This window comes from Montipora capricornis, chromosome 2 (genome assembly GCF_036669925.1).
Source record: "Montipora capricornis isolate CH-2021 chromosome 2, ASM3666992v2, whole genome shotgun sequence".
In the NCBI taxonomy this organism is placed as follows: domain Eukaryota; kingdom Metazoa; phylum Cnidaria; class Anthozoa; order Scleractinia; family Acroporidae; genus Montipora; species Montipora capricornis.
This window is the reverse complement of record NC_090884.1, coordinates 29271373-29286745: the sequence shown is the minus strand read 5'-3', so window position 1 is coordinate 29286745 and position 15373 is coordinate 29271373. Positions and strand designations below refer to the sequence as shown.

At 39.2% G+C, this 15373-nt stretch overlaps 1 protein-coding gene across 1 annotated transcript in view; it reads right to left on the bottom strand.

The window, feature by feature from the left end:
• Positions 1–580: 580 nt before the first annotated feature.
• LOC138037070 (uncharacterized) overlaps positions 581–15373 on the bottom strand; it is a 37696-nt gene continuing 22903 nt past the window's right edge. The window contains exons 4-14 of the mRNA XM_068883076.1: positions 15072–15208; positions 14152–14343; positions 13489–13577; positions 12066–12133; positions 9548–9570; positions 7082–7558; positions 6850–6905; positions 3859–5447; positions 3058–3307; positions 2321–2357; positions 581–2001 (exon numbers count right to left, since the gene is read on the bottom strand). Coding sequence (XP_068739177.1) covers positions 1700–2001; positions 2321–2357; positions 3058–3307; positions 3859–5447; positions 6850–6905; positions 7082–7558; positions 9548–9570; positions 12066–12133; positions 13489–13577; positions 14152–14343; positions 15072–15208 — 3220 coding nt within the window. The 3' untranslated portion in view covers positions 581–1699. The remainder of the gene's footprint in view (positions 2002–2320; positions 2358–3057; positions 3308–3858; positions 5448–6849; positions 6906–7081; positions 7559–9547; positions 9571–12065; positions 12134–13488; positions 13578–14151; positions 14344–15071; positions 15209–15373) is intronic.

The following is a 15373-nucleotide window of genomic DNA, read 5'->3' as shown; positions in this document are numbered from 1 at the left end:
TACGACAAGGTCCTCAACGAGAACGCCACAAAACAGGAATATCATTGGTTAAAAGAAGAAATATGATCGTGCTGCACGTGCGGAACGCATATTAGCCCATAATTTTGCGGTAGTCTACAAAACGACGACGTGAAATCACCACATTTGAGGCTTTAACGACAACTTGAGCGTACAAATGCAATTACTCTTTCATTCTGTATTTTTACTCAGAAACCGCTCGTTACAATTTATTTTTAGGATACGTCGCCCACATTGTAAGACGTGAACGCGATGGACTAATCGCGAAAGACTTTTGACAGAGCAGAGTTATATTACTTTTTTGGTGACGTTTTCGTCCACGTCACCGTCGTAGATCTCAAAGTACGGACCTTAAGCAAAGACGACGGCGACGGCTACGAGAACGCCACATAACAATAAGTTTAATTAGCAAAAACAAGGGTTCACCCCGCACATGCATTTTACATTTTGATACATTTCTTTGCCGTTCTCGTCTTGACAACGACGTGAAATGATCAAATTTGAGGTCATGTGGACAACGACAGCACCTGACGATGAATTTTCAATTTTCTCTCTAAATATCCACGCCGTCCTCACCAATTTTATTCTTGGAGTAATCACAAAATTATTACAGTAATGGAAAATAATATTTTTAGACAACGTTCTCGAAGCCGTCGTTGCTTCTATCCACTAACACCCAACCTCATGCATGAAAAGTTTGAGTAAGTACGCAGTCTGCCATAATGTTTGTCAAATTCAAATTCAAATTCAAATTCAAATTCAAACATGAAACTGTTTGAAATAATGCCTGTTTCAAGTTTTCCGTCTAGGCTTAGGAAAATCGAAAAAACGTCATTCGAGAAATGATCTGATTACGGCCTATTGTTGGTTTTCACTCACGTGATCAACAGCCATGTTTTTCAACGAAAACAAAAGAAAACGTTTGCATAATAATAGAGTTATATTCCCGGAGGATTTGGTCGGGGCTCCAACATGGCCGCCATTTCTTTGCTTAGGGGCTCCAACATGGCCGCCGTGACGTCATGTGAAACCGAGAATATACGACGTCACGACGTTGAATTGATGACAAAATGACATCATCAAATTGAAAAAAGGGCGGCGCCCAGGCAAAGGAAAGAGTGAGAATTTTTCCTGTTTTTAAAAAAAAGTACTTTAAAATTCACTTCGAAATCATCAGAAAATATGCAGCTAAAGAATAAGAACGTCGTTTTTGGAAATGCAAAGTTTCTGCATAAACCTTTATTCATTTGTACCTTATAAAGGTGAAATATCTGTACCCGGATACCGGGAGGATAACTGCCTTATGTATGAGCAACGGAAAATAAGAATTGAGTAAGTATTAAGACTGATAAAACGAAAATTACATGAAATATTCATATAAAACCCACGACAAAAAGGAAACCGAAAATATAAATTATTTACAGCGTCTGCCTGTTACCCAAAAAAAACACGGAAAGTGCCTTTTTCTTTTTTTTAAATTCTAAAACATCTACCTCTATCACCTTTCCAAAATACCCTCAAACTGAGTAGCTGAATGTAAATAAATTGCATGTTGAATTTTCGACTATTCAAATTTGGGCAACGTTCGACGAGGTGACCTAAATACTACCCTCGTGAATTACGAATGAGTCTTAGAAAGGAATTTAACTGGCGAACTGTAAACAAATATTTTGACTATCATTTAGAGCCCACTACAATATTTTTGCAGAAGTCTCTTCTTTCCAAGCGCTCTCAACGCTTTTGAAAGTTGACTGATTGTTGCAAATTCCTCTCGGTCCAACCAAACCATCAACATCTGGAATGATTTTTCCTTCACACCAGGATATTGTATATTATCGCTTTGGATTGCTTCAATATCAGTATTTGGAACTTTCAATTTTCGTCCAAGAGATCTCCAGAACTTGCCAATGTCATTGGAAAGATCTTCTAGTACCTCTTCTGATGGTGCTGCAGAAACCTTGGACCGTTGCAAGACGGGTGCATCTGTCCATGAGATAAAACGTTCTTCATAAAAACCGAGAAAAACGTACTAACACAGAATTAATTGTGTTCGAAGAAGTGAGACCGTGCAAAAAGTGGGAATCTTAATTTGAAGGAGACAAAAATATATCAATTACCAATTACTTAACACCAGTAGATAATATTCTGTTAATGTACAACCACTGCTGTAGACTGATTGGAAAGCAGTCGATTGCGTTCGGAGATCTTCGATCTCCCTCGCTTTTCATTATGTGAACGTGTCATATGATCACTGCTGTGGATAACGTGTCTGTATTAAATATCTCTACTGACAAAAACTCACCTGTTCGTCCTAAGGGAGTGTTGTACTCGAAAACAGCCTAAAAGAAAAGCAAACTTCAGTATTTACGAAATCCAACGATGATGGACGAAATAAAAACAAAAAAAGTCGCAAATATTGTTGAAAATAGTGCGGATACTACCAGTTGCGGCGTGCTCTTAAAACACGGTTGTAAATTATTCAATTCCTACAAAAACGTTTCGGCATACTATAGCCAAATAGTCGTAGTTTATCTCAACCCACCAACCTTGTTGGGACAACTTTCCCTTGCTCGAAGAGTTTCACATCTCTCCAAATTTGTGTCTGACTAACCCGACAATTAAGCAATGTAAAGAACTTTTTACATAGCCTCATCCAAACACGAGGGGGAGTTGGGAGAATTCGAGACAGTTATGCAAACTCAAGACGCACTCGAGGGTTTGCATAACTGTCGACGGTCGAAAATTCTCCCAAATCCCCAAGTGTTTAGATGAGGCTATGCAAACGTATTGCTTTTACAAAATATCTCTAAAAAATAATTCGACAAATGAAGGAAAACGATATGCTGTTTTTTTTACTTCTTGATTGAAACAGATTTTCGTGATACACACTAATATTTTCTACCAGCCAATCAAAACGCGCGTCTGACAACACAAAACCAATCAACATTCGCGTGATATGACAGCCGTGTTTACATCATCTAAACACAGCTATTGACCAATGAAAGTGCGCGTACTGTGCTAATGCTTGTTAAAACAAACCTGAACCCAAGTGTGAGCTATGCGAAGATCAGGTCCTTTAGCATCTTTACAGCAAAAGGGCGAACAATTTACTGGAACGTAGTGAGCACAATCGTCATTGACACATCTCAGTTTGTTATGCCGAAAGCACTTTCCAGTCTCAGGATCGACTTTACCGGGACACAATTTACACTGCCCACAAATCTGCCAAGACACCTCACGTAGCCAATGACAGTGTTCTTTTAGGACAAGTAGGCTCTTCTTCAAAACCCTGGACAAGAAAAGTTCGTTGACCCGGTTATGCTTATCTTGTCATGGTGAACCATGATATGATAAAAAGGAAAGGATGGATAATAAGACATTAAGAGCGAAAAACAGAAAGTAACCTCTCATTAGGACGATAGAAAACTCTGAATATTAAATTCATATAGTTTAATGTGCGAAAAGGAAACCGATTTGATTCTTGAGGTGAGATTGGCGATGCAGAAGGAATCGAGATGGATTATCATCATATCGGTGACTTGGTGCTGTTGCTTGACGTGCGTTTTGTGCTTTCAAAGTACGGATAGCGCTAATACTGAGTAAAGGCGACAAAATCTTAAATCTCCTGGTTTCAATGTTATTTAACTCTGTTGAGCGCGAAATTTACATCGAATAACCCAGCTGAAATGTTTCAAATTAAAGCCTGGTCCTTACTTCTATCACCAGTTTGCATCCGGGAACCCACAATATAGTTGCGGGTAACTCACATCAAGACAGTTGACTAAGAAACGCTATACACGTCGACGTGACGTTAGACTTCATTTGATTATTACTTCTTACCTGGATACTTCTGAAGCGACTCTTGGTTCACTTTCAAATGGGTTTGAATCGTCCATCGTCCAAATGTGTGCCTTAATGACGCTCTTACTGCACGCAAGGCCAACGCAAGTCACATTTCCCACGAAAAACCGAGCTCCATTGGCAAAAAGCTGCTGCTGTTCACAGCTGGTTTTTGAGGCAGCCCACTCGCCAAAGAGAACAAGGAGTCGAGAGAAAAGCCCAGCCGGAACATAATTGGTGTTAAATGTAATGTACACGGGTGCATATCCTTCCAATATTGGACCCATTAGGTCTGCAATTGGCTTTGTTGTCAGCATGCAGGGCACAAGATAAACTGGTTTCTTGAACTTATCTTTGCATTCACAAAGAAGGTTAAATTTTTTCATGATGAAAAGCAGTGAATCTTTAATATCACATAATTCGAGATTTGCGCATGCGTGATCCAGAAGCTGTGAGTGGAGTATGCCTTTGTCTTGAAGGTCTTGACGGAGGGAAAGAACATGTAGGCTTTCTTTGTCTTGTTGTTTGACTGTTATGATTTGGCAAAGTACATCGATAAGCCACTGTGGATCTAACACGACTAGGCCTTCCGGGTTGCAAGCAAGATTGTGGTAGACTATTGTGCCACGATCGTGCAGAAAGTGCAAAAGATGTTCAAAATCATCCTCTTCGTCATTATTCTCTTCCATGTCCCATTCCTCGTCAAAATTATTTTCATCATAGTAAACAAAACTATCATCGCCTTTGTTGCAGTCCTCCTCTCCTTCATCTTCATCATAATCATCAACATCAACATCATCGTCATTTATACAATAATTACCATCATCGACGGCACCAACAGTACGATAATCATCGCCATCACCTAAACAATTGCCGTTGCTTTCAAGATCAGCAACTTCCAACTTGAATCTTTGCCTTGTCATATATTTTTCGCCTCGCTTACAAAGATCAAAGACTTTGTTTTCAACCTCAAGCCACTTCAAAGGAACTTCGAGTTTCGTGTGAGGCAAGGTGTCCGCGACGGTAAGTATCTCCTCCCTTAACCTTACAATCTGTGGATCCTCTTGACTTGGAAGTTGACCAGCACGAGTGTTATCCACCGTTAAGGTCTGCACGACGTGTTTGCTGAAAACTCTCGCATTACGACTGAGGAATTTCTTTAGAAGATCCATCATCTTGCAGTCATTACAGTCGGCATGACTTCCAACGATAATAACAGGAGGAAGCTCACTATGCTTAGAGTCCCTCAATGAGTGCACCAGGTCCAACCATCTCATAATATGATCAAGATTTGTGTCTCCGCTGTCAGGGGCTGGTATCTCGACTTCCTCGTGACCAGCACTCTTAACCTTACATTGCGCGGTGGCGCAAAGATTTTTCGTCATATCAAAAACTAGGACATAAACAGCCTCGGGTGACATGAAAATGGGATGAATGGCGCGATAAACAGCTTGACCAGCTAGGTCCCAAATAACTGGCCAAATTCCATCGGGGATCACAGCAAATTCTTCCTTTCGTTTTCCTTCTAACAGACGCACAATTTCAGTTGGTATGCTGTTACCCACCAGTCCTGTGGCATCTGACGATGCCTTGTGTGAGGAAAGAAAAAAACAAATTAACTTTACAAAATACAACGCCATTGGGTTCTAACTATTTAATAAAAACATTCCCTGTTGCCGTGCGTTCGTTCAGTAATAAGAGCATGGATCACAGATGACGTTAAAATGCGGTAAGAGAGAAAAAGTTGCACACGACGCGATAGCCGAGTAAGTCACTGATATGCTTACCACATTTTGGCGTCTTCAGTGATTTATTAATGAAAAGACGTATGGCAACATGGAATCTATTTGTTTATACAATAAAGAATTTTAAAGTTTTTTAATGATGACGTCAGCTATGCGTCTGTCCTCTAATAGATCATAGGTGAGAACCAATCAAAATGCGTGTATTATTGAGTTAATCATATAAAATCCCCAATAAGACTCCTGGATGCATTTAAAACAGCCAATCAGCTACAATTATTATTATGCGTAAAAACAATGCTTTACAGATTTGCTAGTGTCTCGTGACAGTCTATGCCACCAGTACCGCTTGAGATGCACTCCCTCAAAACACTACTCTGACTTTCTTCCACAGTAAAAAAACCGCTTAACCAAAAAAGACAGTATAAATTGTCGGGATTCAGATATCACAATAACTCGGAAAATCATGCGTGTGCACTATCGGGTCATACCGTATCGTGACAGTCTAGTGCGTGACATTCGAGAACAGAGTACTTGAAGTGGAAATGTAGAAATGAGAAGACTGAGATTCGGAGATTACGAGTAGAATGCAGCATTTTCTGTGGTGGAGCTATAAAAACGATTGATCGAGAACGGTGTTAAAAGTTGTTTTTGCAATCCTCAAGATCGCGAAGGGTAAGAGTTAAGAACACAACTAACCAAGACATGCATTCCCACATCAGGACCAATTTATCTAGTGTCTGCATTACGTGCGTCCCCCACCCCCTTTGAATGATGGCCACAAAGACAATGATGCCGAATTTTAAAAAAGACTAGAGGACTCGAGAATCCGGCAAAATACTTTCAATACTGCTACAATGAAATGGAGAATGATGGAACCCAAAAAGAAAACCGATTAGAGTATTGGGATGTACAGTATTCCCGGGGTTCACAGGGCCCAGAGGAAGATCGTTTCTCAGCCAATCAGAGCCAAAAGCAGGAACGATTTTAATTGGTTGCAGCCGCTTCAAGTATTTGCTTCGCGTTGAGAATGGTTGACATGATTATTAGTGTCTACTGTGATTGGACGCAAGTAATTACTTTGGTTTGGGTTGCAAAACACTTCATAGAGAGCGACTTCATAGAAGTTAAAAGTAAACGCGAAGATGTAGTAGTAACTGATTCATATACAGTGTGAAGAAAAGCAATAAAACAATTAGTAACTCAACCATCTCAGAGCTTCTGTTCTCAAAGAAAAAAGCACTCAAACCTCATTCATTCGGCCTTTGTTTTGCGGTGAGTTTGAGCCAAAGATATCCGGGATTTCTGAAAGCAAGAGAAAATAATTATGCCAAATGCCGGGAAGAGCGCAGTAAGGACAAGCATCTAAGAACAATTGAAACAACCCACTCTCCAAACGTAATGGCTGCATCGCGTAGTCAATGATTCCACATTATACACAAAAACAGCTTGCCTTATAACCACAAGGGAAAATGTCAAACCTGTTAGATCAACGATCAAGTCTAGAGACTCCAAGCTGAGTCGGTTAATCGGTCTCGGCCTTTTAGTGGGTCTGGGAAATGTATTGATAAACTCTTCATAAGCCCTGGTTTCCTCAGCTTTTGCTTCAGCCAGCAATTCTCTGCCAATGAACTCTGCGCATTTGTGGTGGTACGCCGTTGTTTCTCCTTGCATAATAGAAAACTTCCATGGCCGAACCCCAGGATTCTTCAGCGGCACATGCATCTGGACCCCATCCGTACTTGTTTCATCTGCTCGGAATGGCTCCCCCTTGAGTGATCGAGCAACACTTGTCTTTCCCACACGATCCTGGCCAATCAGTAAGACCTTTACCCGTCTGTCAAGGGTCTTGCCAGTTGCTTTTGCCCTGTGATAAGCTGCGATAGCTCTGGGTCCACGAGCAGCAACATAACTGGGTATCGGTTCAAACCAGGAACTAAAATGTGATCGCTTTAGACCTGAGAAAACAGCACATGACAAAAGTAAACAACCCATATTTACTCAAAGTGGCACTGAAGCTTGAAGTTTGTGGGGTCAAGTATGGAGAGAAACAAATCGAAAACAAATGGTCTTAAGAAACCCAAATGGGAGGAGATAACAGCTGGTGCTCCTGTGCAAAACACAGTCACATTGGGTACACTTTGTTAGAACCTATACAAAGAAACAGTTGCTCTAATAACCAAAAATCTACCGCTATACATCAAGTATTATCGACAACTGTCCCTTCTACATATTTGAGACATATATAAATACCTCTTACTAACCGCGTTCGAGGACCGTACTGTAAGTTAAGGACCGAGTTTTTTCCGTTCATTTTCGCGCTTGTGCTATAAATCAACGGGAAAAAGCGAGGATCCGTACCTTTCAGTACAGATCGAGAAAACGAGGTTAGTAAGAAGATGTGTGTCCCTTGCGGCGAATCCAAAAACAGATGTTTGATCCGAGATTTGCCAGATTTCGCGGCCGAAACAAACGCGAAATGCGAAATCCGAAATTCCATCTGTAACCTTAGTACCTTTGGTGAATGCGTTCATTATCGCGGCCGGCCTCTCAAGAAATTACTTAAAAGTTCTAGCATATAAGTTAACAATATTAACAAACCAGTTTGACGGAAAAAGACACACGAAGTTGTGGTTAAATGTGAACTCGAATTGAACAAGCTACTTATTACGGGGCTTTCGTTACAGCAACCTGGATTACACTTTAAACATTGTTATTGCAACCTTTAAACAATGCTTAACTTCAAATAATAAATCAATCAATCACTCACAGTAGCTAGGACGTTTGCACACACATGGAACTGGGACTGAGTTTTCTCAAGCTGAAAATACCGCTGGTACAACTGATTCATTTCGCAACGGAAGGATTCACCAGATCAGATATCCGGATTTGGATTTACCGAAAGGAACGCGAAATCCGTTTTAAGATCGAATATCCGTTTTTGTGGATGCACCCAAAGGAACACACCCTCTGCAGTAATCAGGCGGGCGGGAAAGTCCACTAGTTGAATTCAAGCGGAAGGTTTAACTGCCGCAAAGATTGTGGTGTCAAAATCGGAAAAAAGAATAAATATTCTTGGCTTTTTGAAAAAGGTGCTTGCAAGATTCAAACGGTTTTACAAGTTTATGTTACATAAAGGACTGAGAAAAAAACAAATTTAGCGGGCCGTACTGCATGTAGAGTACGGCCCGCTACTTTAGTCAATCACATCGCACGTACTATTGAGAGATCTTGAGAAAAGCAGACGAGAAATAACTTGAAGAAATAAAACAACACTTTCAAATTTTTTACATGGCAAAACATGTCTTGTAAAAAATTTAAAATTGTTGCTTTGTTTCTTCAAGTTATCTGAGGGATCTAATAGTTGCTCATATGCATTTTTGTGTTCTTTATGCATCTATGTGAAAACAGTAGCAGCATTAGACCTATGCACCAAAAGCCACGCGGCCGTGAATGGTCTACCAAAGCATACAAACCTCAATTTATGAAAAGGTTAAAAATGTCAAGAATGATAGGAATGCTAGATACCACTGAACTACAGTAGACTTATGAGTTTGAAGACCTGTGGTCATTGAACGAAAGTGTTACTTTAATGTAGTAGCACATCAATCATTGAGCTCCTCAACCTCGTCGGCTCCAACTCCCCCTTGACTACTGTTATTTGAAGTGTGCAGAAGACTGCCTTATCGACAGGGGCACCCAACGAGAAAACCACTTAGACAAAGCATTGCTAAACGTATTTTAGTATTTAAACGGTAGATATAGGCATATTTTTATCCCCTATAGATTTTTCATCTGATCGGATTTTCTACCTGAAAGTCTAGTGAGCCGAAAATTATAGGGATCAAAACTAACCTTTTCGAAATTTTCAGCCAGAAAAAAAGGCTCCCGAAAATTCTAGGTGAGCTTTTTAGGGTAAAAATCCGTTAAAAAATGGGCAGTTATACCATCTTTTAGATGTTCGAAAATCCTAGGACAGGCAGGCAAGCAAGAAATTTTACAACAAGTGATCCGAAAATCCTAGATGTCAAGTCGTCTTCCGAACAGATATTCTCCGAAAATTGACGTTGGGTGCCCCTGTATCGAGGGAGTTTCAAATAAGTTGAAGGGTGGGAGAAGGGATTGTTTGAGAAGGAAAGGAGACAAAAATCCTTAGCTTGTTGATAATCTTAGGCAAGGTGACAAGAAGACTTTTAGTGAGAAAATTTGGTTGCGTAGACATTGATGAGCTTAAATTCCTTTCTCCCACACGCAACAACCCGGGATCATCAGTGTATGAAATTCAATTACAAAGATCGTCACAGTGACTGGTAAGCAGCTTAAGCAGATGCAAGCAAGCCTAAAAAATCCAGGTGTGAATAGGATTTGAATCCTAACTCTATTGTCCTAAATGGATAATTCAGGTTTGGAGTTCATGCAATACTTTGTGCTGTTCATAAAGAATTTAAATTGTTAGACAAAAGTATAAAAAGTGAAGCTGTGAACCCATCTTAGCTGACCTCTGTGAACAATGAGCTTTGACCATAAATTAATTTTGAGACCAAACTTGAGTTTACTAATTCAATAAAGCTTTTAATTGCATAGACTTAAGAAAAGCCTCAAGACCAAACACAATTCAGAGACGTGATTTTCCTGCACATGTGTAAGATTTGTATGGCTGGTATAGAGACTTCTCAGAGAAGCCACTCCAAGTAGGATTCAAACTCTGAGTCTCATCTTGTAATGACCACTAGACCATAGAAGACTATGTGACAGATTAACAGGGAAATATGCATGAAAAAATTGTGTGTGTGACTGGAAACGATTTTTTGCATTTTCGGTGCATGCAATGCAATATCCTGTAGTCGCATGACTTCCTAACACATCTCACTAATTACGTAACTTTATAATCCTCCCAGGATTGTTAAGAAAAAGTATTAAATATTTTTAAATACCATTTGAGAAACTTACACAGCATCTGTTTACCGATTTTGATTGCAATCAACGCCATTAACACCTGATTTAAATGTGAACAACTTTGTTATGGTCGCACTTAAATTAATGGACTTTGGAATTTGGACTACGGAATTGAAACTGGATACTGACCATGATAGTGTTAGTAACATTACATAAAAAACTAAAATACTGTGAACTTTAAAGGAACTTATCGGCTAAAAATCCTTCAAACAAACAAACAAACAAACAGTAGGCTACCCATAGCCTCTTGTTCTTGAAAGTATCCAAAGTGTTACAGAAAACTGGTGATAGTCTATTGGAAATTCCAGCCATGAGTAACTCAGCTCTGTTACAATACTAAAATAGCATCTGATATCAATAATAATAATAATAATAATAATAATAATAATAATAATAATAAAATAATAAACTTATAAAACACTTAAATTATTAAAATGTTCTAAAGCGCTTTACAATGATTATTGAAAACTAAAAACTAACATTGAACTAAATGCAATATTATTATTATCAAAAATTAGATAAAAGAATGAAAAATCTTGAAAAATCTGCAAACTAACTTTATTAATTACCGGTAGCTTTTGATAACATCAATTATTATTATTATTATTATTATTATTATTATTATTATTATTATTATTATTACTAATTAGCTTCTAATAACATTTATCTAATTTTTGTACTTGCATGTAATGCACATGTCAGAGACCAAATGGAAAGTGGTAATAAAGCATTCATTTTGCAGAAGCACAAACATAACTCCCACAAGTCTACTCAAGACAGTCATAACATGTTGAGATAACATCAGGAACAAGAAGGGTAACATATTCTACTACGTAAACTCCTGCTGACATCAAAAATCAAATCAAATCCTGATGACAAAATCCCAGTATTGTTGTAAAGTGACTCCTCATTGAAAAGCACTCATACCTTTCAAAGTTCTTTCTTTGTTGGCTGCGGTGGCTTCCATGTTTGTTCCTTGGGGTTTTATGCAGTTTGGTCTTCATGAGTGGTATGGTAATTGAAAAAGTGCATAACAATTTTTGATCCTGCAAAGAAGCAACAAGCATGGATAACAGAGAGTAACAGAGACTCCACTGATTAATGAGATGAATGTACATGCTCTCACCAGCAGAAGTGGCCGGCTTGGCGTGATGTCTCTAAAAAGCCTTACGGTGTATGTAAAGTTGTCTGGAAATGTAATGTATTAAACAAAAAGGTTCTTTAATTATAATTTATTGAGAAAAAGATTAAAAATTGAGTTGCTCCCTCTCATGTCTTACCAATAATAATAACATATGTTTCTTCGAGCTTTTTAGTGTGTGGAATGTCAATTTAATCTTGCTATTTGCTATTTACCAATGAGTAATTTCTAACACTACTTTGTCATGCAAAAATATCAATTTTAACTATATTGTGGACAAAGTCTTAATAAAATTTGTACCAAAAGAACTGGGCCCACTCTATATAGAGTATAGGGCACACCCTTGAAATGCCACATGTGGTACTCACCATATCTTGGCATCAGCACCCATGAAAACAAAACCAGCCTGGAAAAGATAGAAATTATCAGGCATCAACTACCAAAGGAAAAAGAAGATATACTAGGAATTGTAAGAAAACGATTATGAGCAAACCCCTGAAAATTATCTGCTCTGGTGATCAATTTGACAGCACAAGGCAGCAATCGGAAAAGACAACAGAATCAATAGCCCCTTTATAACCACTTCTGTAAAGCAACTTTCTTGTAAAGTCTTTCTTACATAAATTAGTAACGATACCAATCACATGTAAAGTAATCTAATTGCTGCCACACAAAAAATTCACTTATTACTATAATACCTATACTAGGTGAATAACGCTTACATTGTATTCATTTAAAATCAGAATCTGTTTTTAAGAGTTCAGCACACCAAGATAATATCAATGTCTAGTAACTTTGTTAACTCAGACTGAGAGGTGTTGGAAAATACTGAAATGCATCTCTACTAAATGGCAAGCTTCTGCAAATTAAAGGCTGGGTACATGTACAAAAAGCTTCCAAAAGCCATAAAAATCCACTATAACAGATACTTTGATAAGTGGTAATCAAACTTCATCTGAAAGGTGTTCTCGATTTTTTCCCAATCATTCCCAAGCCTTCGATGAAAAGGCATTACTAGTTGTTGACGAAAGAAGCACGTGAACCGTTTAGAACCGGCAACCCTAAAATCCGGAATCCGGAATCCGGAATCACAGTACAATACAGACAGTAAAAACTATCCTAAACACTCATAAAAGCTAACCTTAGGCCTAATTAGGCCCAAAAACGTTTGTTTAGGCCTAATTAGGCACTCGCGCACATCAGGCACTCTCTCAAATTGCTAAGGAATTCCAGACGCGTCGCGGATGTGATTTACCTGATTATTATATTGAATCGAGCATTTGTTAGCTTTAGTGTACTAAAACTGAAGTTTCTAATTTTAACGAGCAAAAGGAAAGTGTGCTTTCACTACTTAATCGATATTCCATACAGTGTCTTCGCAACATCGGATCCAAGCAAAAGACCGTGAGATTTACACCTCGTAAATCGTCTAATAAAATTAAGCAAAAAACGCTTACCGTGCTAACTGCAAAAAAATAGAATCTGTTGGCGACAATCAAAGTTAATTTCGTCTTGTTTTTATAACTTTTCTTGCTCGGAAGATATTGTTCATTCAAAGATGGCAACCTCTTTTTGTTACCAGACTTCCAAGTATTGTTGCAAGTTGTATCGGATAGGACTAACGGAACTTGGATTACCGGAACGAATACTCATCTTCAATGGATGTACATCTTCAAAATTGAGAAAACCTTATATAAAGCGCTTAAAACGACCTCAAACGATACTGACATTGAGAATGAAACCCTAGTTACAAAAGCAGTTGATAGGAATACCACTGTCCTTGCTACTTACCTTCAAATCACAGCAGGTCTCCTCTATCATAAAGTCTGAAACATATTGATGTATTCTTCCATGCCATCCTGCCCGCATATTAATCCTATCTGATACGATTTAAGCGAGATATCGTACAGTATTCGATGTCTCTAACATGATGAATGGATTAGGTGAACAGTACACGGTAACGATATCTTGCTCAAGAACGCCCGACCTTTTAAGCACGCTAAGTGCAAATCATGATTTCTTAACAACGAACTCGTAGTATGCTTCCCACTATCGTGTTCCCGGATTAAAACGAGACGCAAGACACAGTTCAAGTTTATGATCTCCAAAACATTTATATCATCCTCGTACTTTGCACGCGGAGCATAAGTAGAAAAGATGTTGCTGACCATGAGAAAAAAGGGACGTAACCACGTGCCTTGAGGGAGATGCACTTTTGCCAAGAAAGTAGGTGAGGAAATGAGGGAGGTGGGCGATAATTCCATTCCCAGTGTCAAATTTTCTTAGAAATCCCAGTGCCTGCTACTACAATCCCAACCGGGGTTATCATAGCGGAAATATAATGCATATCCTTATCAGGCAGCGCAGCAGCTCGGTACAGAACACGATTCTATGCTAATAACCTAGTACATGAAAGCATTCTGAAATGGTTTGTCTCCCATTTCTGTACGTCACCTTCAGAGTCACTGTCATCATCATCATCATTACTAAATTCACCAACGTAAGTATCCTCATTAGCATCCTCCTCGGAGTCTTCGCCCTCTTCACTAGACCCACAACAATCGCTAGGCCGAAGGTCTTGCAAATACGGATAGGGTACCTTCAAGGAAATTTCAGTTCCTGTGCCTGACACATTTACGATGGAGCCTTGCGAATAATACAACTTTATTTTCACACGATAATGCTTAAAGCTGAATAGCCTGTGGTGTCGTGCCCAGATGAAATCAAATGAAATTAAGACATTTCAAATCATATTGGTTTTTGAGGAGAGGGGAAAACCGGAGTACCCGGAGAAAAAACCTCTCGGTGCAGGGTAGAGAACCAACAAACTCAACCCACATATGACGCTGGATATGGGAATCGAACCCGGGCCACATTGATGGGAGACGAGTGCTCTCACCACTGCGCCATCCCTGCTTTCTTTTCGTGTGATTGCATTGCGGGTTCCAGTGGGTTTAGGGAAGTCGTTTCGTGATAGTCAGACCGTATTCGAGGTAGGGATGTCGTAGGTAGGGAGCTTTGAGGTTCAAAAACAAGTCTGTTAGCATCAGGTAGGTCCTCACTCTCACATGGCAGTGGCCAGGAACGGAAGAGCGACCGCAGGAAGCATTTGATATGAGGACTTTTGAGCAGAACTAAATACCTGAGAAGCTCTGATAGTGCAAATCCCATTCTGGCCAAGGACTCTTTATCTCCCATCTCCAGTAACAAAATCCTAGCTCCCAGTGATCAAATATCATTTTCCCACCTAAAAATCAGGTCAATCCCAGTTCCCATTTCCCTCCTTCGTGACCCTCCTGATGTACTCTGTACTTTATTACTTTCTGGCGGTTTCGATTCAGGAATCCAATCATTTCTGTAAAAAAATACCTTACCTGCTCCTTTTTCTGAGCAAATCTGATCTGGTTTATGGGATAATATACCCACCAAACAGAACAAACTTGAAGAATTTATAATCACGACCCGTTGTAATTCGTCTGGCATTCTTCCAACATCTCGGAAAGTTATCAGTCTATACACCATAGAAAGGATTGGTGTATTAGTCAATTATTAATTTAATGGCAGTTGTTTACTGAAATATTAACCGGATGCCACGCGCTACCACGGATTTTTTACGTTTGTCTGGTTCTTTTAGGCGAAATATAAACTACTTCTCCCGAGTCACACTTGTATTTAG